The sequence below is a fragment of the Mobula birostris genome, chromosome 14 (assembly GCF_030028105.1).
Source record: "Mobula birostris isolate sMobBir1 chromosome 14, sMobBir1.hap1, whole genome shotgun sequence".
Lineage (NCBI taxonomy): Eukaryota > Metazoa > Chordata > Chondrichthyes > Myliobatiformes > Myliobatidae > Mobula > Mobula birostris.
This window is the reverse complement of record NC_092383.1, coordinates 90929730-90954226: the sequence shown is the minus strand read 5'-3', so window position 1 is coordinate 90954226 and position 24497 is coordinate 90929730. Positions and strand designations below refer to the sequence as shown.

Below are 24497 nucleotides of genomic sequence, written 5' to 3'. Positions count from 1 at the left end.
TGTTGCTGTATGTATTGTGATTGTTTTTAGTGTTGCTGTAAGTATTTAGTTTGTTTTAGTGTTGCTGTAGGTATTGTGATTGTTTTAGTGTTGCTTTAGGTATCATGATTGTTTTAGTGTTGATCTACGTATTGTGATTGTTTTAGTGTTGTAGGTATTGTGATTGTATTGGTATTGCTTAGGCATTGAGATTGTTTTAGTGTTGCTGTAGGTATTGTGATTATTTTTAGTGTTGCTGTAGGTATCGAGATTGTTATTACTTTTTCTGTAGGTATTGTGATTGCTTTTGCTGTTGCTGTATGTATTGAAATTGTTTTTAGTATTGCTTTAGATATTGTGATTGTTTTCATGTTAGGGTCAGTATTGAGATTGTTTTTAGTGCTGTTTCGGTATTGTGATTGCTTTAGTATTGCTGTAGGTGTTGTGGTTGTTTTTAGTATTGCTGTATGTAATGTGTTTGGTTTTAGTGTTGCTGCAGGTATTGTGATTGTTTTTACTGTTCCTGTTGGCGTTGTGATTGTTTTAGTTTTGCTATAGTTATCGAGATTGCTTTTACTCTTTCTGTAGGTATTGAGATTGTTTTATTGTTGCTGTAGGTATTGCGATTGTTTTTAGTGTTGCTGCAGGTATTGTGATTGTTTTAGTGTTGCTGTAGGTATTGTGATTGTTTTATTGCTGTGGGTATTGAGATTATTTTATTGTTGCTGTAGGTATTGTGATTGTTTCTGGTGTTGTAAGTATTGTGATGGTTTTTAGTGTTGCTGTATGTATTGTGATTGTTTTTAGTGTTGCTGTATTTTGTGATTGTTTCAGTGTTGCTCTACGTGTTGTGATTGTTTTATTGCTGTAGGTATTGAGATTATTTTATTGTTGCTGTAGGTATTATGATTGTTTTAGTGTTGCTGTAAGTATTGAGATTGTTTTAGTGTTGCTGTCGGTATTGTGATTGTTTTAGTCTTGCTCTACCTATTGTGATTGTCTTATTGCTGTAGATATTGTGATTGTTTTAGTGTTGCTGTAGGTATTGTGATTGTTTTTAGTGTTGCTGTAGTTATTGAGATTGTTTTTAGTGTTGCTGTAGGTATTGTGATTATTCTAGTGTTGCTGTAGGTGTTCTGATTGTTTTAGTGGTGTTGTAAGTATTGTGATTGTTTTAGTGTTGCTGTAGGTATCGTGATTGTTTTTAGTGTTGCTGTAGTTATTGAGATTGTTTTTAGTGTTGCTGTAGGTATTGTGATTATTCTAGTGTTGCTGTAGGTGTTCTGATTGTTTTAGTGGTGTTGTAAGTATTGTGATTGTTTTAGTGTTGCTGTAGGTATCGTGATTGTTTTTAGTGTTGCTGTAGGTACTGTGATTGTTTTAGTGTTGCTGTAGGTATTGAGCTTGTTTTTAGTGTTGCTGTAGGTATTGTGATTGTTTCAGTGTTGCTCTACGTGTTGTGATTGTTTTATTGCTGGAGGTATTGAGATTGTTTTAGTGTTGCTGTACGTATTGAGATTGTTTTTAGTATTGCTGCAGGTATTGTGATTGTTTTGATGTTGCTGTAGGTATTGTGACTGCTTTAGTGTTGCTGTAGTTGTTGTGATTGCTTTAGTATTGCTTTAGGTATTGAGATTGTTTTAGTGTTGCTGTAGGTATTCAGATTGTTTTTAGTATTGCTGCAGGTATTGTGATTGTTTTGATGTTGCTGTATGTATTGTGATTGTTTTTAGTGTTGCTGTAATTTGTGATTGTTTCAGCGTTGCTCTACGTGTTGTGATTGTTTTATTGCTGTAGGTATTGAAATTATTTTATTGTTTCTGTAGGTATTGTGATTGTTTTAGTGTTGCTGTAAGTATTGAGATTGTTTTAGTGTTGCTGTAGGTATTGTGATTGTTTTAGTCTTGCTCTACGTATTGTGATTGTTTTATTGCTGTAGGTATTGTGATTGTTTTAGTGTTGCTTTAGGTATCATGATTGTTTTAGTGTTGATCTACGTATTGTGATTGTTTTAGTGTTGCTCTACGTGTTGTGATTGTTTTATTGCTGTAGGTATTGAGATTGTTTTTTAGTATTGCTGTAGGTATTGTGATTGTTTTGATGTTGCTGTAGGTATTGTGATTCTTTTAGTGTTCCTGTAGTTATTGTGATTGCTTTAGTATTGCTGTAGGTATTGAGATTGTTTTAGTTTTGCTATAGGTATTGAGTTTGTTTCAGTGTTGTTGAAGGTATTGTGATTATTTTTAGTGTTGCTGTATGTATTGTGATTGTTTTTAGTGTTGCTGTAAGTATTTAGTTTGTTTTGGTGTTGCTGTAGGTATTGTGATTGTTTTAGTGTTGCTTTAGGTATCATGATTGTTTTAGTGTTGATCTACGTATTGTGATTGTTTTAGTGTTGTAGGTATTGTGATTGTATTGGTATTGCTTAGGCATTGAGATTGTTTTAGTGTTGCTGTAGGTATTGTGATTATTTTTAGTGTTGCTGTAGGTATCGAGATTGTTATTACTTTTTCTGTAGGTATTGTGATTGCTTTTGCTGTTGCTGTATGTATTGAAATTGTTTTTATTATTGCTTTAGATATTGTGATTGTTTTCATGTTAGGGTCAGTATTGAGATTGTTTTTAGTGCTGTTTCGGTATTGTGATTGCTTTAGTATTGCTGTAGGTGTTGTGGTTGTTTTTAGTATTGCTGTATGTATTGTGTTTGGTTTTAGTGTTGCTGTAGGTATTGTGATTGTTTTGTTGCTGTAGGTATTGAGATTCTTTTACTATTGCTGTAGGTATTGAGATTGTTTTTAGTGTTGCTGCAGGTATTGTGATTGTTTTTACTGTTCCTGTTGGCGTTGTGATTGTTTTAGTGTTGCTATAGTTATCGAGATTGCTTTTACTCTTTCTGTAGGTATTGAGATTCTTTTATTGTTGCTGTAGGTATTGCGATTGTTTTTAGTGTTGCTGCAGGTATTCTGATTGTTTTAGTGTTGCTGTAGGTATTGTGATTGTTTCTGGTGTTGTAAGTATTGTGATGGTTTTTAGTGTTGCTGTATGTATTGTGATTGTTTTTAGTGTTGCTGTATTTTGTGATTGTTTCAGTGTTGCTCTACGTGTTGTGATTGTTTTATTGCTGTAGGTATTGAGATTATTTTATTGTTGCTGTAGGTATTATGATTGTTTTAGTGTTGCTGTAAGTATTGAGATTGTTTTAGTGTTGCTGTCGGTATTGTGATTGTTTTAGTCTTGCTCTACCTATTGTGATTGTCTTATTGCTGTAGATATTGTGATTGTTTTAGTGTTGCTGTAGGTATTGTGATTGTTTTTAGTGTTGCTGTAGTTATTGAGATTGTTTTTAGTGTTGCTGTAGGTATTGTGATTATTCTAGTGTTGCTGTAGGTGTTCTGATTGTTTTAGTGTTGTTGTAAGTATTGTGATTGTTTTAGTGTTGCTGTAAGTATTTAGTTTGTTTTAGTGTTGCTGTAGGTATTGTGATTGTTTTAGTGTTGCTTTAGGTATCATGATTGTTTTAGTGTTGATCTACGTATTGTGATTGTTTTAGTGTTGTAGGTATTGTGATTGTATTGGTATTGCTTAGGCATTGAGATTGTTTTAGTGTTGCTGTAGGTATTGTGATTATTTTTAGTGTTGCTGTAGGTATCGAAATTGTTATTACTTTTTCTGTAGGTATTGTGATTGCTTTTGCTGTTGCTGTATGTATTGAAATTGTTTTTAGTATTGCTTTAGATATTGTGATTGTTTTCATGTTAGGGTCAGTATTGAGATTGTTTTTAGTGCTGTTTCGGTATTGTGATTGCTTTAGTATTGCTGTAGGTGTTGTGGTTGTTTTTAGTATTGCTGTATGTATTGTGTTTGGTTTTAGTGTTGCTGTAGGTATTGTGATTGTTTTGTTCCTGTAGGTATTGAGATTCTTTTACTATTGCTGTATGTATTGTGATTGTTTTTAGTGTTGCTGTATTTTGTGATTGTTTCAGTGTTGCTCTACGTGTTGTGATTGTTTTATTGCTGTAGGTATTGAGATTATTTTATTGTTGCTGTAGGTATTATGATTGTTTTAGTGTTGCTGTAAGTATTGAGATTGTTTTAGTGTTGCTGTCGGTATTGTGATTGTTTTAGTCTTGCTCTACCTATTGTGATTGTCTTATTGCTGTAGGTGTGTTGTGATTGTTTTATTGCTGTAGGTATTGAGATTATTTTATTGTTGCTGTAGGTATTATGATTGTTTTAGTGTTGCTGTAAGTATTGAGATTGTCTTAGTGTTGCTGTAGGTATTGTGATTGTTTTTAGCGTTGCTGTAGTTATTGAGATTGTTTTTAGTGTTGCTGTAGGTATTGTGATTATTCTAGTGTTGCTGTAGGTGTTCTGATTGTTTTAGTGTTGTTGTAAGTATTGTGATTGTTTTAGTGTTGCTGTAAGTATTTAGTTTGTTTTAGTGTTGCTGTAGGTATTGTGATTGTTTTAGTGTTGCTTTAGGTATCATGATTGTTTTAGTGTCGCCGTAGGTATTGTGATTCTATTAGTATTTCTGTAGGTATTGTGATTGTTTTAGTGTTGCTTTAGGTATCATGATTGTTTTAGTGTTGATCTACGTATTGTGATTGTTTTAGTGTTGTAGGTATTGTGATTGTATTGGTATTGCTTAGGCATTGAGATTGTTTTAGTGTTGCTGTAGGTATTGTGATTATTTTTAGTGTTGCTGTAGGTATCGAAATTGTTATTACTTTTTCTGTAGGTATTGTGATTGCTTTTGCTGTTGCTGTATGTATTGAAATTGTTTTTAGTATTGCTTTAGATATTGTGATTGTTTTCATGTTAGGGTCAGTATTGAGATTGTTTTTAGTGTTGTTTCGGTATTGTGATTGCTTTAGTATTGCTGTAGGTGTTGTGGTTGTTTTTAGTATTGCTGTATGTATTGTGTTTGGTTTTAGTGTTGCTGTAGGTATTGTGATTGTTTTGTTGCTGTAGGTATTGAGATTCTTTTACTATTGCTGTAGGTATTGAGATTGTTTTTAGTGTTGCTGCAGGTATTGTGATTGTTTTTACTGTTCCTGTTGGCGTTGTGATTGTTTTAGTGTTGCTATAGTTATCGAGATTGCTTTTACTCTTTCTGTAGGTATTGAGATTCTTTTATTGTTGCTGTAGGTATTGCGATTGTTTTTAGTGTTGCTGCAGGTATTGTGATTGTTTTAGTGTTGCTGTAGGTATTGCGATTGTTTTTAGTGTTGCTGCAGGTATTGTGATTGTTTTAGTGTTGCTGTAGGTATTGTGATTGTTTCTGGTGTTGTAAGTATTGTGATGGTTTTTAGTGTTGCTGTACGTATTGTGATTGTTTTTAGTGTTGCTGTATTTTGTGATTGTTTCAGTGTTGCTCTACGTGTTGTGATTGTTTTATTGCTGTAGGTATTGAGATTATTTTATTGTTGCTGTAGGTATTATGATTGTTTTAGTGTTGCTGTAAGTATTGAGATTGTTTTAGTGTTGCTGTCGATATTGTGATTGTTTTAGTCTTGCTCTACCTATTGTGATTGTTTTATTGCTGTAGATATTGTGATTGTTTTAGTGTTGCTGTAGGTATTGTGATTGTTTTTAGTGTTGCTGTAGTTATTGAGATTGTTTTTAGTGTTGCTGTAGGAATTGTGATTATTCTAGTGTTGCTGTAGGTGTTCTGATTGTTTTAGTGTTGTAAGTATTGTGATTGTTTTAGTGTTGCTGTAGGTATCGTGATTGTTTTTAGTGTTGCTGTAGGTACTGTGATTGTTTTAGTGTTGCTGTAGGTATTGAGCTTGTTTTTAGTGTTGCTGTAGGTATTGTGATTGTTTCAGTGTTGCTCTACGTGTTGTGATTGTTTTATTGCTGGAGGTATTGAGATTGTTTTAGTGTTGCTGTACGTTTTGAGATTGTTTTTAGTATTGCTGCAGGTATTGTGATTGTTTTGATGTTGCTGTAGGTATTGTGATTGCTTTAGTGTTGCTGTAGTTGTTGTGATTGCTTTAGTATTGCTTTAGGTATTGAGATTGTTTTAGTGTTGCTGTAGGTATTCAGATTGTTTTTAGTATTGCTGCAGGTATTGTGATTGTTTTGATGTTGCTGTATGTATTGTGATTGTTTTTAGTGTTGCTGTATATTGTGATTGTTTCAGCGTTGCTCTACGTGTTGTGATTGTTTTATTGCTGTAGGTATTGAAATTATTTTATTGTATCTGTAGGTATTGTGATTGTTTTAGTGTTGCTGTAAGTATTGAGATTGGTTTAGTGTTGCTGTAGGTATTGTGATTGTTGTAGTATTGCTGTTGGTATTGTGATTGTTTTAGTATTGCTGTAGCTACTGAGATAGTTTCTGGTGTTGTTGTAGGTATTGTGATTATTTTTAGTATTGCTTTATGTATTGTGTTTGGTTTTAGTGTTGCTGTAGGTATCGAGATTGTTATTACTTTTTCTGTAGGTATTGTGATTGTTTTTGCTGTTGCTGTATTTTGTGATTGTTTCAGTGTTGCTCTACGTGTTGTGATTGTTTTATTGCTGTAGGTATTGAGATTATTTTATTGTTGCTGTAGGTATTATGATTGTTTTAGTGTTGCTGTAAGTATTGAGATTGTTTTAGTGTTGCTGTCGGTATTGTGATTGTTTTAGTCTTGCTCTACCTATTGTGATTGTTTTATTGCTGTAGATATTGTGATTGTTTTAGTGTCGCTGTAGGTATTGAGATTGTTTTTAGTGTTGCTGTAGGTATTGTGATTATTCTAGTGTTGCTGTAGGTGTTCTGATTGTTTTAGTGTTGTTGTAAGTATTGTGATTGTTTTAGTGTTGCTGTAGGTATCGTGATTGTTTTTAGTGTTGCTGTAGGTACTGTGATTGTTTTAGTGTTGCTGTAGGTATTGAGATTGTTTTTAGTGTTGCTGCAGGTATTGTGATTGTTTTAGTGTTGCTGCAGGTATTGAGATTGTTTTTAATTTAGCTGTAGGTATTCTGATTTTTTTAGTGTTGCTATAGCTATTGAAATTGTTTCTGGTGTTGTTGTAGATATTGTGATTGTTATTAGTGTTGCTGTGGGTATTCTGATTGTTTTAGTATTGCTGTAGGTATTGAGAATGTTTTAGTGTTGCTGTAGGTATTTTTATTATTTGTAGTATTGCTGTATGTATTGTGTTTGGTTTTAGTGTTGCTGTAGGTATTGTGATTGTTTTATTGCTGTAGGTATTGAGAATGTTTTAGTGTTGCTGTAGGTATGGTGATTATTTTTAGTGTTGCTGTGGGTATTCTGATTGTTTTAGTATTGCTGTAGGTATTGAGAATGTTTTAGTGTTGCTGTAGGTATTTTTATTATTTGTAGTATTGCTGTATGTATTGTGTTTGGTTTTAGTGTTGCTGTAGGTATTGTGATTGTTTTATTGCTGTAGGTATTGAGATTGTTTTTAGTGTTGCTGCAGGTATTGTGATTGTTTTAGTGTTGCTGCAGGTATTGAGATTGTTTTTAATGTCGCTGTAGGCATTGTGATTGTTTTAGTGTTGCTGTAGGTATTGAGATCGTTTTTAGTGTTGCTGTAGGTATTGTGATTGTTTCAGTGTTGCTCTACGTGTTGTGATTGTTTTATTGCTGTAGGTATTGAGATTATTTTAGTGTTGCTGGGGGTATTGAGATTATTTTTAGTGTTGATGTAGGTATTGTGATTGTTTTAGTGTTACTGTAGGTTTTGAGATTACTTTAGCGTTGCTGTAGGTATTGTGATTGTTTTGGTGTTGCTGTAGGTACTGAGATCGTTTTTAGTATTGTTGTAGGTATTGCGATTATTTTAGTGTTGCTGCAGGTATTGAGATTGTTTTTAATTTAGCTGTAGGTATTCTGATTTTTTTAGTGTTGCTATAGGTATTGAAATTGTTTCTGGTGTTGTTGTAGGTATTGTGATTGTTTTTAGTGTTGCTCCGGGTATTCTGATTGTTTTAGTATTGCTGTAGGTATTGAGAATGTTTTAGTGTTGCTGTAGGTATTTTTATTATTTTTAGTATTGCTGTATGTATTTTGTTTGGTTTTAGTGTTGCTGTAGGTATTGTGATTGTTTTAGTGTTGCTGCAGGTATTGAGATTGTTTTTAGTGTTGCTGCAGGTATTGTGATTGTTTTAGTGTTGCTGCAGGTATTGAGATTGTTTTTAATGTCGCTGTAGGCATTGTGATTGTTTTAGTGTTGCTGTAGGTATTGAGATCGTTTTTAGTGTTGCTGTAGGTATTGTGATTGTTTCAGTGTTGCTCTATGTGTTGTGATTGTTTTATTGCTGTAGGTATTGAGATTATTTTAGTGTTGCTGTAGGTATTGTGATTGTTTTAGTGTTGCTGGGGGTATTGAGATTGTTTTTAGTGTTGATGTAGGTATTGTGATTGTTTTAGTGTTACTGTAGGTTTTGAGATTATTTTAGCGTTGCTGTTGGTATTGTGATTGTTTTAGTGTTGCTGCAGGTATTGAGATTGTTTTTAATGTCGCTGTAGGTATTGTGATTCTTCTAGTGTTGCTGTAGGTATTGAGATTGTCTCAGTGTTGCTGTAGGTATTGAGATTGTTTCAGTGTTGCTCTCCGTGTTGTGGTTGTTTTATTGCTGTAGGTATTGAGATTATTTTAGTTTTGCTGGGGGTATTGAGATTATTTTTAGTGTTGATGTAGGTATTATGATTGTTTTAGTATTACTGTAGGTTTTGAGATTATTTTAGCGTTGCTGTAGGTATTGTGATTGTTTTAGTGTTGCTGTAGGTACTGAGATTGTTTTTAGTATTGTTGTAGGTATTGCGATTATTTTAGTGTTGCTGCAGGTATTGAGATTGTTTTTAATTTAGCTGTAGGTATTCTGATTTTTTTAGTGTTGCTATAGGTATTGAAATTGTTTCTGGTGTTGTTGTAGATATTGTGATTGTTTTTAGTGTTGCTGTGGGTATTCTGATTGTTTTAGTATTGCTGTAGGTATAGAGAATGTTTTAGTGTTGCTGTAGGTATTTTTATTATTTTTAGTATTGCTGTATGTATTGTGTTTGATTTTCGTGTTGCTGTAGGTATTGTGATTGTTTTATTGCTGTAGGTATTGAGATTGTTTTTAGTGTTGCTGCAGGTATTGTGATTGTTTTAGTGTTGCTGCAGGTATTGAGATTGTTTTTAATGTCGCTGTAGGCATTGTGATTGTTTTAGTGTTGCTGTAGGTATTGACATCGTTTTTAGTGTTGCTGTAGGTATTGTAATTGTTTCAGTGTTGCTCTACGTGTTGTGATTGTTTTATTGCTGTAGGTATTGAGATTATTTTAGTGTTGCTGTAGGTATTGTGATTGTTTTAGTGTTGCTGGAGGTATTGAGATTGTTTTTAGTATTGATGTAGGTATTGTGATTGTTTTAGTGTTACTGTAGGTACTGAGATTGTTTTTAGTGTTGTTGTAGGTATTGCGATTATTTCAGTGTTGCTGCAGGTATTGAGATTGTTTTTAATTTAGCTGTAGGTATTCTGATTTTTTTAGTGTTGCTGTAGGTATTGAAATTGTTTCTGGTGTTGTTGTAGGTATTGTGATATTTTTTAGTGTTGCTGTAGTTATTGAGATTGTTTTTAGTATTGCTGTTGATATTGTGACTATTTTTGTGTTGCTGTAGGTGTTCTGATTGTTTTAGTATTGCTGCAGGTATTGTTATTGTTTTGATGTTGCTGTAGGTATTGTGATTGTTTTAGTGTTGCTGTAGTTATTGTGATTGCTTTAGTATTGCTGTAGGTATTGAGATTGTTTTAGTGTTGCTGTAGATATTGAGTTTGTTTCAGTGTTGTTGTAGGTACTGTGATTATTTTTAGTGTTGCTGTGTGTATTTTGATTGTTTTTAGTGTTGCTGTATTTTGTGATTGTTTCAGTGTTGCTCTACGTGTTGTGATTGTTTTATTGCTGTAGGTATTGAGATTATTTTATTGTTGCTGTAGGTATTGTGATTGTTTTAGTCTTGCTCTACGTATTGTGATTGTTTTATTGCTGTAGGTATTGTGATTGTTTTAGTGTTGCTGTAGGTATTGTGATTGTTGTAGTATTGCTGTAGGTGTGATTTTTTTTAGTGTTGCTGTAGGTATTGTGATTATTTTTAGTGTTGCTCTATGTATTGTGATTGTTTTAGTGTTGTTGTAGGTATTGTGATTGTATTGGTATTGCTTAGGTATTGAGATTGTTTTAGTGTTGCTGTAGGTATTGTGATTGTTTTAGTGTTGCTATAGTTATCGAGATTGTTATTACTTTTTCTGTAGGTATTGTGATTGTTTTTGCTGTTGCTGTATGTATTGAGATTGTTTTTAGTATTGCTGTAGATATTGTGATGGTTTTTGTGTTGGAGTCAGTATTGAGATTGTTTTTAGTGTTGTTGTAGGTATTGTAATTGTTTTTGCTGTTGCTGTAAGCATTAAGATTGTTTTTAGTGTTGCTGTAGGTATTGTGATTGCTTTAGTGTTGCTGTGTGTATTGTGATTGTTTTAGTATTGCTGTAGGTATTGAGAATGTTTTAGTGTTGCTGTAGGTATTGTGATTCTTTTTAGTGTTGCTGTAGGTATTGAGATTCTTTTACTGTTGCTTGTAGGTATTGAGATTGTTTTTAGTGTTGCTGTAGGTATTGTGATTGTTTTAGTGTTGGGGTGGGTATTGAGATTGTTTTTAGTGTTGCTGTGGGTATTGTGATTGTTTTTAGTATTGCTGTATGTATTGTGATTGGTTTTAGTGTTGCTGTAGGTATTGTGATTGTTTTAGTGTTGCTGTAGTTATTGAGATTGTTTTTATTTTTGCTGTAGATATTGTGATTGTTTTAGTGTTGCTGTAGGTACTGAGATTGCTTTTAGTGTTGCTGTAGGTATTGTGATTATTTTAGTGTTGCTGTAGGTGTTCTGATTGTTTTAGTGTTGTTGTAGGTATTGTGATTGTTTTTAGTGTTGCTGTAGGTATTGAGATTGTTTTTAGTATTGCTGCAGGTATTGTGATTGTTTTGATGTTGCTGCAGGTATTGTGATTGTTTTAGTGTTGCTGTAGTTATTGTGTTTTAGTGTTGCTGTAGGTATTGAGATTGTTTTTAGTGTTGCTGTAGGTATTGAGATTGTTTTAGTGTTGCTGTGGGTATTGTGGTTTTTTAAGTGTTGCACTACATATTGTGATTGTTTTATTGCTGTATGTATTGTGATTGTTTTAGTGTTGCTGTATGTATTGTGATTGTTTTAGTATTGCTGTAGGTATTGAGATTGTTTTAGCGTTGCTGTAGGCATGGAGGGTATTTATTTATTTATTTATTTATTGAGCTACGGTCGGGCCTTCCGGACCTTCAAGCCATGCTGCCCTTTAATACTGCAATTTTACCGGAGCCTAATAACGTGACAAATTACAAACTACTAACCGGTATGTCTTTGGAATGTGGGAGGAATGCGGAGAATCTGGAGGAAACCCGCGTAGTCACAGAGTGAACATTGAAACTCCTTACAGGTAGCCGCGGGTATTGAACCCATCTCACCTGTTTTGTAAAGCTCTGTGCTAACCACTACACTACCGTGCCTGCTCTGTTGCTGTTGTTTTAAGTATTGAGGTTACTGTTGTTGCTGTAGGTACTGAGGTTCCCAGTTCAGAGTTCATTTATGATCAAAGTATGCATACATTATACAACCATGTGATTCGTCTCCTGACAAGCAGCCACAGAACAAAGAAACCCAATAGAATCCATTTCAAATAACCAAATACCCAATGTGTGTCGGAAAAACACACAAATCGTGCAAACAATAAAAGTAAGCATATCGGATTCAGAACGGATGTTCATGAAAGCGAGCCCAGACACGAAGCCAGTCATCACTACAGCCGCGTCAGGAGCCTGTTAGTTGCAGGCCACAGCCTCAGTTCAGCGCAGAGCCGAGTAAACCTTATGGAGCAGCAAGCTGAACTCTGGCCGTGACACCCTAACCTTTTCAATCTGGCCCGGCCCTTAAATCGTCCAGGCCTCACGTTGTTCCTCCGTCTCGGACCCAGGCCCTGCTGCCTCGATACGCTCTTGGACCCAAGCCCCGCCACCTCGATACGGTCCATCCCTGATCTTTCCAATTTGGCCCCAGTGCTTAAATAAATCGAACCTTCAGATTTTTCCTCACTCTCGGGCCGGGGAATCCACCTCAAGCCTGCTTTGGCTCTGCTTACCTCGCCTCATTTCTGCCACTTCAGCAAGTCCACTCCAGCAATTGCCAAATGTTGGCTCATTCCCTGCTCTCATGCCTGGGCCAGGCCACCTTGGTTCATCCCGTACATGACCATCCTTCTCCTCTGAGGCTTCAGATCACAACGCAAAAATGGCAGGTCGTACAAGCAGTACAACAGCCCAACTCCGACAGCGAAGGTACGGACTATTGATTGCAGTCAACATTTACCAGATAGGGTATGATTAATAAGGAATTTATTTGTTTTCTTTGTTTTATTTGCCACCAGCAAGAAGACACTGAGCTTCACCAGCGCCATTTTGTTTTGTTGTCATTGTTGTAGGTATTGAGGTTGCTGCTTTGTTGCTGTTTTTCTAGCTTCCCCTGCAGTTTTTGAGATTGTGGTTTCGTTGTTGTTACCATGTTGAATCTCTGAAGTATACATGAATATATCTTTCCCACTCACCTTAAACCCCTACCCCCTAGTTTTCAATTCCCAGTGCAGTGGGGTTTGAACTGAGAATCTTCTGACTCAAATGAGAGATGGTTTTCGACCAGCTGGCAATGGCAGAGCATCTAACCAACTATAAAAAATATCCTTCAATGTTCTAAGTAAATTTATGATCAAAGCACATAGATGGCACCAAATCCTACCCTGAGATTCATCTTCTTGCAGGCATTCACAGTAGAACAAAGGAATGCAGTAGAGTCAATGAAAAACTACGCACAAAGACTGACTAATGACTAATGTGCCAAAGAGGACAATCAGTGCAAACACAATCAATCAGTCAATAAAATAAATCAATATGTTATAGCGTTCCTGAAGGTGAGTCCATAGGTTGTGCAGTCAGTTCAGAGTTGAGGTGAGTGGACTAGGGTGGCACGGTAGTGTAGTGGTTAGCACAACACTTTACAGTACCAGTGATCTGGGTTCAATTCCCGCCGCTGCCTGTAAGCAGTTTCTACGTTCTCCCCGTGACCGCGTGGGTTTCCTCCAGTGGCTCCAGTTTCCTCCCACAGTCCAAAGACAAGCAAGATGGTGGGTTAGTTTGGCATTGTAAGTTGTCCCATGAATAGGATTAAGTAGGAGGGGTTCTGGGTGGCGTAGCGTGAAGAGCCGGAAGGGCCTGTTCCACCCTGTATCTCAATAAAATGAACATTGTCTGTACTGGCTCAGGAGCCTGATGGTTGAAGGGCAATAGCTGTCCCTGGACCTCGTGATGCGGGACCAAGTGCTCCTCTATCTGCTCTCTGATGGCAGCAACAAGAAGAGAGCACGGCCTGGATGGTGGGGGTCCTCGGTGATGGATGCTGCTTTCAGACTCACTGTCAAGGACATGGTATTTGATATGTATGGTTTTTCGTGGATTCCATTGTATTTCCTTATTTTCCTTGGGCGCCTGCAAGACGATGAATCTCAAGGTTGTGAATGGTAAACTTACTTTGATAATAAATTTAATCTGAGCTCTGTCACTGCACTCTGTGTAAATGAGCTCGGTGGTGAGGAGGGCCTTCCCTGTGATGATCATAGTCATAGTCATACTTTATTGATCTCAGGGGAAATTAGTTTTCATTACAGTTGCTCCATAAATAATAAATAGTAATAAAACCATAAATAGTTAAATAGTAATATGTAAATTATGCCAGTAAATTATGAAATAAGTCCAGGACCAGCCTATTGGCTCAGGGTGTCTGACCCTCCAAGGGAGGAGTTGTAAAGTTTGATGGCCACAGACAGGAATGACTTCCTTCAGGGCTGTATCCATCACTTTGTGAAGACGTTTCCACTCTACCATGCTTTGTCGTTGCTCCTTGTGGCTCTTCTGGTGCCAGCCTCGCCATTTCATTTGCATTTCTTTGTTCTTTACGAGGCCAAATTGCTAGCTTGACGCTCAACCCAGCGAAGGATGGGAAGTGTGCAAGGGGCCGGCCGGATTCGAGCCCAGGACCACTCGTTTGGTGCAGGTGCCACTACACCATCAGCTGGCTTCTACCACATTTTATAGGTTTTTTTTTCCATTTCAGTCCTGGATTGGTGCCGTTGTTTCACATTCTCCCTTGTATTCATTGCTAAATTCATAACGCAACTGCATCGCTCTCTGCAGGAAACCTCAAGAGAAGGCACGGTGGATGGGATGGCATGCTCGCAAGTGTTCAGAGATTGTCACTGCATTAAGCAATACTCTCCCTCAGCTGGTGAGTCTTTTGTGTTGTTCTCCAAAAAAGAGAAGCTGAAATTAATAGCGCAAACCACAAGAGGCCAAAAGTAGAGGGTAAAGGATGAGGATGATAATTTTACTTTAGTAATCATACAAAATACTGGAGGACCTCAGCAGAATGAGCAGCACATCTATGGAGGGGAATAAACAGCCAATGTTTCTGGCTGAGACCCTTCATCAGAACTGGAAAATAAGCGGGGGGTGTAACTTTCTTTCACTGGCCTCTGCCCCCTTCCTGTCCAGTCCTGTTGAAGGATCTCGACCTGAAATGTTAACTGTTTATAGATGCTTCCTGACCTGCTGAGGTCCTCCAGCATTGTGTGTGTGTTGCTCTGGATTTCCAGCATCTGCAGAGTCTCTTTGTGTTTATGATGCTTCTACATAATTCCTCTGCAGTAGGGCAGAAGAGCCAGCATTTGTTCCCCACCCCTCCGTCAAAGTTCAAAGTAAATTTACTATCCAAGTACCTATGTCTGAAACCTGATCCGCGTGGGAGAGATTTTAAACTGGAGAAGCCACTGCACTGGGGCAGCTCCACTCTCTAGACCTCGGAAGTCCGGGTCCGGTGGTACGAATATGTGTCACAAACTGGGGTCTTCCTCGGTTGCAGTGGATGACCCTGACGTCTTCTGTGCCTTGTCATGCCCTTCGCTCTCCACGGAGCGTCGCAGAACCACCTTCCTGGCCGTCGGTTCTCACTGTAGATCTCATCCGGCCAGTCCGCCAGAGCTGACTTTACATGCTCGGAGAGGCGTGACCCAGTCTCAATGGGGTGTGAGGCCTCCGGCTATCCTCACCTGGTTTAGCCCGCCTGTCGAAGCGGTGTATCAGGGTGTGGCCGCCGTCACACGCAAACAGCTACCTGGAGCCACAGGTGAGAGCTGAGTGTCTGGGGGAACCAAAGGTGAGTGAGCTGGCCCGGAATGGACACGACAAGCCCCTTCACCAGAAGTGTTACCCCTCCCTTGAAACCAAGTATGTATAATGTCACCATGTACTACTCTGGGTTTCACTTTCTTGCAGGCATTCACAGCAGAAGAGTAAAATACCATGGATTAATGAAAATCACTCACAAGGGCTACAGTCAACCAATGTGCAAAAGAAGACAAAACGTGCAAATAAAAAATAAGCAAGTAAATAATTCTGAGAACACAAGTTCTAGAGTCTTTGAAAGTGAGTCCATAAGTTCGTGGAATCAATTCAGGGTGGAGGTGAGCAAAGTTAGCATTGCTCTTGAGAAGATGGTGCTGAGCCACTATATTGTAAAGGAAGTCACAAAGCACTAAAGAGAAGGAAGTTCCAGCATTCAGATCCAACAATGATTAAAGAACAGTGATGTGTCGCCAAAATCAGGATGAGCTGCTGGGCCAGTACAGGAGAAGGTTTGGAATTCAGAGGAGGTTCATGAGAAAGATCCCAGGAATAAAAGGATTAACGTATGAGGAGCATTTGATGTTTCTGGGCCTGTGCTCACTGGAGTTTGGAAGAATGAGGGGATTGTCATTGAAACCTATCGAATATTGAAGCGCCTGGATACAGGAAAGTGGACACACTTTGCAATAGCTTGGGACTCTAGAAAGCACAGCCTCAGAATACAAGATTCAAGATTGTTTAGTGTTATTTCCAGTGCACAAGGTCGACCATGGATGGTGTGTCCTGGCTGCCTGGATATGCAAGTCTGGGTAGTACAATATGGAAAGCAATCCGATGGCCAAGTAGAAAGCTCCCCCTCTCCACACATCTGATGAACTCAAAGGAATGGCAGAGACCGATACAGTTTGGCACCAGCAGCATTGCGGGAGCTGCCAGTCAGCATTGAACCCAACACAAGACTGCCTTAGGGACTCCAGCTCCAAATTTTCCCCTCAGGGTTTATTCCCGAAGCTTTCCCTTTGAGTGGGTATGGCCACAAGGCAGCGGAGGTTTGAGATCAGAGCTTTCCTTCTCCTGGGTGAGCTACCAACGACAGCTGACAAGCCCCATCTGACCAAAGCGACTGGTTTTAAGGCATCAGTAACCTGCTTTTGCCCCTTCTCCTGTCAGTAGAAATGGTTCCGCTGGGCTTAGTAGCTAAGCTACACGTGAAGGCCAGGATCTGGACTTGGTTGTCAGGGGCTATTTGAGATGCACGCCATTGGAAGAATTTAATAGGTAGTGGGAGCTTGTCCCCATTACCACCCCCAGCTATAACAACCGTAAGGAACAACACAAGTGTAAAGGAGAACAAAATAATTGTTACTCTGCAGCACAAAAGACCACAATAAGTTATAGAACACAATAAATATAAATATATAAGATAGCTTAGATTGATTTGTGTGCATTAAATGACACTAGTCACAGGAGTGCTGGTACATACTGTAAAGTGACTCTGACAGGAAATGGTAAAGTAGTACTGGTGGTTAGAGTGTGGAGGGGTGGCTTATTGGGCGGAGGTGTTGATCAGCCTTACTGCTCAGGGAAAGTAATTGTTTTTGAATCTGGTGGTCCTGATGTGGATGCTACGAAGCCTCCTCCCTGATGAGAGTGGGACAAACAGTTCACGAGTAGGGTTGGTGGGATCCATCATGATGTTACTGATCCTTTCCTGGCACCTTTCTGTATTTACGAATGTCCTTAATGGCGGTTCGGCTGGTGCCAGTGATGTCCGTTTAGAACAGGGATGAGGAGAAATATCTTTAGCCAGAGGAAGGTGAATCTGTGGAATTCATCGCCCCAGACCCATGTGGAAGCCAAGTCATTGAGTGTATTTAAAGCAGAGGCAACAGGTAATAGAAATAAAAGTAAGAAAAAGGAGATGCAAAGCGGGTATAAACAGGCAGGTATAAGCGGGTATATATAAGTGTTCTCTTGTACTCCTCAAGTAATAGAATTAGAGAAAAATACAGTACAGAAAAAGGCCCCTCAACCTATCTAGTCTGTGCATTAATCTACCTAGTCCCATGACTCTGCACCTGGACCATAACCCTACCATCCATGTTCCTATCGGAATTTATATTGAATGTTAAAATCGACCCTGTGACTACCACTTGCACTGGCAGCTCTTTCCACACTTCTACCAACCTCTGAGTGAAGAAGTTTCCGTTCACGTTCCTCTTAAACATTTCACCTTTCATCTTTAACCCATGACCTCTAGTTGTAGTCTCACCCGGCCTCATAGGAAAAGCCTGCTGCATCTACCCTATCTATATCCCTCATAATTTTGTATACCTCAATCAAATCTCCATTTAATCTTCTACAATGCAAGGAATAAAACCCTAACCTATTCAATCTTTCCTTATCACTCAGGTCCTCATGTCAGATCCACCCTAATTTGCCTCAATATAGCAAACAGCTCCTCCTCTGTAATCTGTATAGACCCCATGACCCTCGCTGTGGCATTGCTTCACTTTGATAGACTCTGTGTCCGTCTCCCAAGTAAAGACAGTTGCAAAAAATACATTCAAGACCTCCCCCATCACTTTTGGCTCCATGCACAGATTACCATTCCAATCTTCCAGAGGACCATTGTTGGCCCTTGCAATCCTTTTGCTCTTAACATATCTGTCGAATCCCTTATGATTCTCCTTCACCTTGTCTGCCAGGGCAACCTCATGCCTTTCTTTAGCCTTTATGATTTCTATCTTAAGTGTTCTCTTATATTCCTCATGTACCTCATTTGTTCCTGCCTGTTTATACGTGCTATGTATCTCCTTCTTTTTCTTAACCAGGGCCTCAATATTTTTCGAAAAACAAGGTTCTGTAAATCTGTTGTCTTTGTTATTCTGACAAGAACATACAAACTTTATACTCTCAAAAATTCACTTTTGAAGACCTCCCTCTTACCAAGTACACCTTTGCCAGAAAACAACCTCCCCCAATCCACACTTACCAGATCCTCTCTGATGCCATCAAAATTGGTCTTTCTCCAATCTAGAATCTCAACCCAAGGACCAAACTTATCCTTTGCCATAATTACCTTGAAACTAATGGTAGTATGATCATGAGTCGCAAAGTGTTCCCCTTCACAAACTTTTGTTACCTGTCCTGTCTCATTCCCTGATAGGAGATCTAGTATCACACTCTCCCTAGTTGCAACTTCCACGTACTGACTAAGGAAACTTTTCTGAACACATTTGACAAACTCTTTCCCATCTAGTCCTTTTACAGGATGGGAGTTCCAGTCAATATGTAGGAAATTAAAATCTTATATGAGAAAAACACACAAAATGCTGGGAGAACTGATGAAAGGTTTCGGACTGAAGCCGTCTTATTCTGGGTTCTGCCCACTTTCCAGTCCTGATGAAAGGTCTCAGCCCAAAACGTTTATTCCTCTCCATAGATGCTACCTGAGATGCTGAGTTCCTCCAGCAATTTGTGTGTGTTACTCAAGGTTTCCAGCATCTACAGAATCTCTCGTGTTTAGGACATGAATCACGACTTCAAGTTCAGTGGCATGATTATCCACAATTTATCTCACTGGGAAACAACAAAAATTCCTAAAGTGATCCTAAACTTCCAAAAAAGTACCAACAGCAAAAGTCTAAAATGGAACATAGGAACATAGAAAATAGGTGCAGGAGTAGGCCATTTGGCCCCTTGAGCCTGCACCGCCATTCAGTACAATCATGGCTGACCATCCAACTCAGAACCTTGCCCCAGCCTTCCCTCCATACCCCCTGATCCCTTTAGCCACAAGGGCCATATCTAACTCCCTCTTAAATATAGCCAATGAACTGGTCTCAACTGTTTCGTGTGGCAGAGAATTCCACAGATTCACCACTCTCTGTGTGAAGAAGTTTTTCCTCATCTCGGTCCTAAAAGGCTTCCCCTTTATCCTTAAACTGTGACCCCTCTTTCTGGACTTCCCCAACATCAGGAACAATCTTCCTGCATCTAGCCTGTCCAACCCCTTTAGGATTTTATACGTTTCAATAAGATCTCCCCTCAATCTTCTAAATTCCAACATGAAACACTAGAAAATCTCAACAGATGAGGGAACATCTGGGAGATGTATAGTACTGTGCAAAAGTCTTCGGAACATGTAAGATAACTCTGTAAAGCAAAGATGCTTTCAAAAATAATCTAGGGTGTCTCAGACTTTTGCACAGCATTGTAGTTAACCTTTCAAGTCACTGATATTTCATCAGAAATCACAGGCACAATTATTAGAAAATGAGAATGGAAACTGAAAGCAACAATGTATGAAGAAGTACAGCAATTGGGATGTTGAAGCAGGAATATTTTTACCCTGTGCACTGACAAGGCTGGTCGTTAACAGAGCAACACACAAGATGCTGGAGGAATCCTGCAGGTCGGGCAGGTTGACCTGAGGAGGGAAATGGACAGTTGATGCTTCCATAAGACCATGAGATATAGGAGCAGAATTAGGCCACTTGGCTCATGGTTGAGATCCTTCATCTCTGAAAAGTGAAAAATGGCAAATGGAATTTAATGCAGACAAGTTCGAGATGTTGCACTTTGGGAGGACAAACCAGGATATGACTTACACAGTGAGAAGTCAAGCACTGACTGTAGAATGAAGAGATCTGGGAAAACAGATCCATAGTTCCTCGAAAGAGGCATCACAGGTTGGTAGAGTTGTAAAGAAAGCTTTTGGCATATTGGCCTTCATATATGAAAATGTGAAATACAGAAAGTGGGGATGTTATATTGAAGTTATTTTAGATGTTGGTGAGGGTCAATTTGGAGTATTGTGTCCAGTTTTGGTCACCTATCTACAGGAAAGATGTCAATAAGATTAAAAGAGTGCAGAGAAAATTTATCAGGATGTTGTCAGGACTTAAGGATGTTAGTTCCAGGGAAAGATAGAAACAGGTTAGAACTTTATTCCCTACAGCATAGGAGAATGAGAGGAGATTTGACAGAAGTATACAAAGTTATGAGGGGTATAGATAGGGTAAATGCAAGCAGGGTTTTTCTACTGAGGTCGGGTCAGTCTAGAATTAGAGGTCATAGGTTAGGGTGAAAGATGAAATATTCAAGGGGAATCTGAGGGGGAAAATTCTTCACTCAGAGTATCGACAGCAAAAGCGGTGGACTTGGGTTTGATTTCAACATTTAAAGATTCAAAGTGCATTTATTATCAAAGAATGATTAAGTTATACAACCTTGAAATTTGCTTACTGACAGGCAGTCGCAAATCAAGGAACCCGAAGAAACCAATTAAAAAAAAGACCAACCCCGCCCCCCCCCGGGCCCACAGAGAAAGAGAAAGAAAACAAAACAAAACATGCAAACAGAAAAAAAAACACAAAACAAATCATGCAGCATTAAGAAAAATTTAGATAGGTACATAAATAGGAAGAGCATTGAGAGCTGTGGTCTGGGTGCAGGTCGATGGGAGTAGGCAGATTAATAGTTTGGCATGACTAGATGGGCTGAAGGGCCTGTTTCTGTGCAGTGGTGTTCTATAACTATGACTCTGAAGAGGAAAGAGGACACTAAGGAAAGATACCTGTTGCAAGAAATGATATTGAGGATGGACAAAGTTGGGTAAAGAATGGCACTGAACGTGTCTGTTACAATATCATTCAGGGACTCCCCCAACCAGAAGCCCTGGGTGAACCATGAGATCCACAATCTGCTGAGAGTCAGGTGAGGGGCATTTAAGTCTGGCGGCCAAGAAAGTTGCGAGAGGTCCAGGTATAATATGCAGAAAGCCATCTCACAGGCAAAGTGGCAATTCTGGTCTAAACTTGAAACTCGAAGGACGCTTGACAGTCGTGGCAGGGTTTGAATGCTATCACCTCTTATAAAATTATATCAAGCGACATAGGTGACAACAGGGCTTCGATTCCAGATGAGCTCAATGCCTTCTAATCTCACTTTGACCGTCAAAACGTGGAGGAACCTTCACAAACTCCCGCAGTCCCCAATGATCTTTTGATTTCAGTCTCTGAGGCTGTTAGGCGAGCAGCCTTCGGAAGGGTGAACACACATAAAGCATCCGGCCCGGGCAGGGTACCTGGCCAAGAACTAAAGACCTGTGCTGATCAACTGGCTGAGATCTTTAACTACCGGCTTCACTTGTACCAGTGCTTGAGAAGGACATGGTAACCTGCCTCAATGACTATATTCCAGGAGCACCTACATCCACAGGGAAGTATCTTGAGAGGCTGGTGATGAAACATATCAACTCCTGCCTGAGAAGCAGCTTGGATCTACTCCAATTTGCCAACAAGTCAACAGCAGATGCCATCTCACTGACTTCTCATTCAACTCTGGAACATCTGGATGGCAAAGACGCATACATCAGGATGCTCCTTACCAACTACAGCTCAGCATTCAATACCATCATTCCCTCAAAACTAATCAATAAGCTTCAAGACCTTGGCTTCAATACCTCCTTTTGCAATCGGATCCTCAATTTCCTCACTTGCAGACTCCAGTCAGTTCGGATTGGCAACAATATCTCCTCCACAATCTCCATTTGCACAGGTGCACCACAAGCCCTTGTGCTTAATCCCCTGCTCTACTCACTTTACACTTATAACCGTGATGTTAAGCACAGCCCTAACACTTTATCCAAGTTTGTTGATGACACCCCTGTTGTAGCTTGAATCAAAGGTGGTGCCGAATCATACAGGAGGGAGATTGAAAATCTGGCTGAGTGGTGCCACAACAACAACCTCTCACTCAACGTCAGCAATTGTTGACTTCAGGAGGAGGAAACCAGAGGTCCATGAGCCACCCCTCATTGGGGGATCAAAGGTAGGGAGGGTCAATAACATTAAATTCCTCTGGGTTATTATCTCAGAGGACCTGTCCTGGGACCAGCATGAAAGTGCAATTACGAAGGAAGCATGTTAGCACCTCTATTTTTTTAGGAGTTTGCGAAGCTTTGGCATGACATCTAAAACTTTGACAAACTTCTGTTGATGTGTGGTGGAGGGTTTATTGACTGGCTGCATCACTGCCTGGTATGGAAACACCATTGCCCTTGAATGGAAAATCCTACAAAAAGTAGTGGATATGGTCCTGTCCATCACGGACAAAGCCCTTCCTACCACCGAGCATATGTACCTGAAGCATTGTTGCAGGAAAGCAGCATCCATCATCGGGGACAACCCCCTCCCCCTCCCCCCCCCCCACTCCGCCAACCACCATCCGGAACATAGCTTCTTCTCGCTGCTGCCACTAGGAAGAAGGTAGAAGAACACTACGTTCAGGAACATTTATTAGCCCTTAACCATCAGGCTCTTGAACCAAAGGGGATAACTTCATTCAACTTCATTCGCCCCATCATTGAAATGTTCCCAGAACCTATGATCTCACCTTCAAGGGCTCTTCATCTCATGTTCTCAATATTTATCACTTATTATTTCTTTCTTTTTGTATTTGCACAGTTTGTTGTCTTTTGTACACTGGTTGAAGGCCCAAGTTGGTGTGGTCTTTCATTGATTCCATATTGGTTATTATTCTATTATGGATTTATTGACTACGCCCACAAAAATGAATCTCAGGGTTGTATGTGGTGACATATATGTACTTTGATAATAAATTTACTTTGAACTTTGTTACTTCATTGGATCTACTGTACTCTATTTTAGGAACATTTGTACACTTGCTTGTCAATGCAAAGATCTAATTAGCCAATCATGTGGCAGCAACTCAATGCATAAAAGCATGCAGACAATGTCAATAGGTTCAGTTTTTCTTCAGATTAAACATCAGAATGGGGAAGAAAAGTGAAATGAATGACTTTGACCGTGGAATGATTGTTGGTGCCAGATGGGATGGTTTGAGTATCTCAGAAACTGCTGTTCTCCTGAGATTTTCACACACAACAGTTTCTAGAGTCTACAGAGAACGGTGCAAAGAACAAAAAAAAGTCCAGTGAGCGGCAGATCTATGGGCGAAAACGCCTTGTTAATGAGAGAGGTCAGAGGTGAATGGCCAGACTGGTTCAAGTAGGCAGGAAGTCGACAGTAACTCAAATCACCACGTATGACAACGGTGGTGTACAGAAGAGCATCTCTGAATGCACAACACGTTGAACCTTGAAGTGGATGGACCACAGTAGCAGATGACCACACCGGGTTCCACTCCTATACCTAGTAAAGTGGCCACTGAGTGTATCTCTATATAATTAAAACCCAAGCAATTGAATACATTTAAATTAAGTTAAGAGTAGTGAATTATCTCATACTTACCCTGCTCCATCACAGCCATTCTTCTCCATTCAAGATGAAGGTCTTTAACCAGATCCAAAGTGGATAGCTTTACTAGTATAGCTGATGATCCCTCCCTGTTGATCATTAGTTTGTGGAAAAAATACTTTTCTAGAAAATGTTTGTTAAGTTAAATTTGAATGCAGAATACAGCACTCCAGTCACATAGAACGTGTGGTGTAGGCAGACAAATGATGTACAAGGACCAGGCCGAGGTAAGCCGCTGAACGGCCTAAATCTGCTCCTACGTCTTATGACCTTATGGAGATATTGGGAATGGAACTGCAATGGGTTCATTCTTGTCACATGGACCGATGTACAGTGAAAAGCTTGTCTTGCATACTATTCATACAGATCAAATCATGACACAGTGCAGTGAGCTAGAATAATGTAAGCAATAACCATTCAGAATAAAGTGTAAAAGTTACAGAGAAGGTGCATACCGGTAAACAATAAGGTGTGAGATCTGAACCAGCTTCTAGCTGAGTTCGTAGTTTGAGATCGGTTTGATGCTGAGGAGTTCAAATTAGGAGATGGCTGTTGAAATTCACATTTGCAGCTACAGATTGCAAAACCACCTGTAATCGACGTGAGAAGGAAGTAATCTGGAAATTACCGTGGGAGTGCACTGCAAATGTTGCTGAGTTTCTTATGTACTGTTACAGCTCTACAAGAGGGATGGGCAGCTGGTTGGTAGCGTTTAGGACATAGGACATTACAGCACTGTACAGGCCCTTCGGCCCTCAGTGTTGTGCCTAACTTTTAACCTATTCTAAGATCAATCCAATACCTCCCTCCCACAGAGCCCTCCATTTTTATAACACTCATATGCCTATCTGTCTAAACTCCAAGAGGACCTAACCCTTGTCGCCGGGTTCGTAGGCTTGCGTGCCTCAGTAACCCGGAGAGCTATGTTGCCTGGAGTCAAGGCCTTCTGCTTTGATTCCTGGTAGGGCCACCCTTGC

The 24497-nt window shown here is 39.2% G+C and overlaps 1 protein-coding gene across 16 annotated transcripts in view; it reads left to right on the top strand.

Annotated features, from left to right (window-relative positions):
* ccnd3 (cyclin D3) overlaps positions 1-24497 on the top strand; it is a 425735-nt gene that overhangs the window by 213537 nt on the left and 187701 nt on the right. For 6 of the 16 annotated variants that reach the window (XM_072278907.1, XM_072278911.1, XM_072278908.1 and 3 more), the window contains 2 exons: positions 14249-14339; positions 15386-15495. The exons of 6 other annotated variants lie outside the window; for them this stretch is intronic. In XM_072278907.1, the coding sequence (XP_072135008.1) occupies positions 14249-14339; positions 15386-15495 (201 nt within the window). The remainder of the gene's footprint in view (positions 1-14248; positions 14340-15385; positions 15496-24497) is intronic. 4 more of the 16 variants (XM_072278915.1, XM_072278913.1, XM_072278914.1 and 1 more) reach the window with 1 other exon arrangement.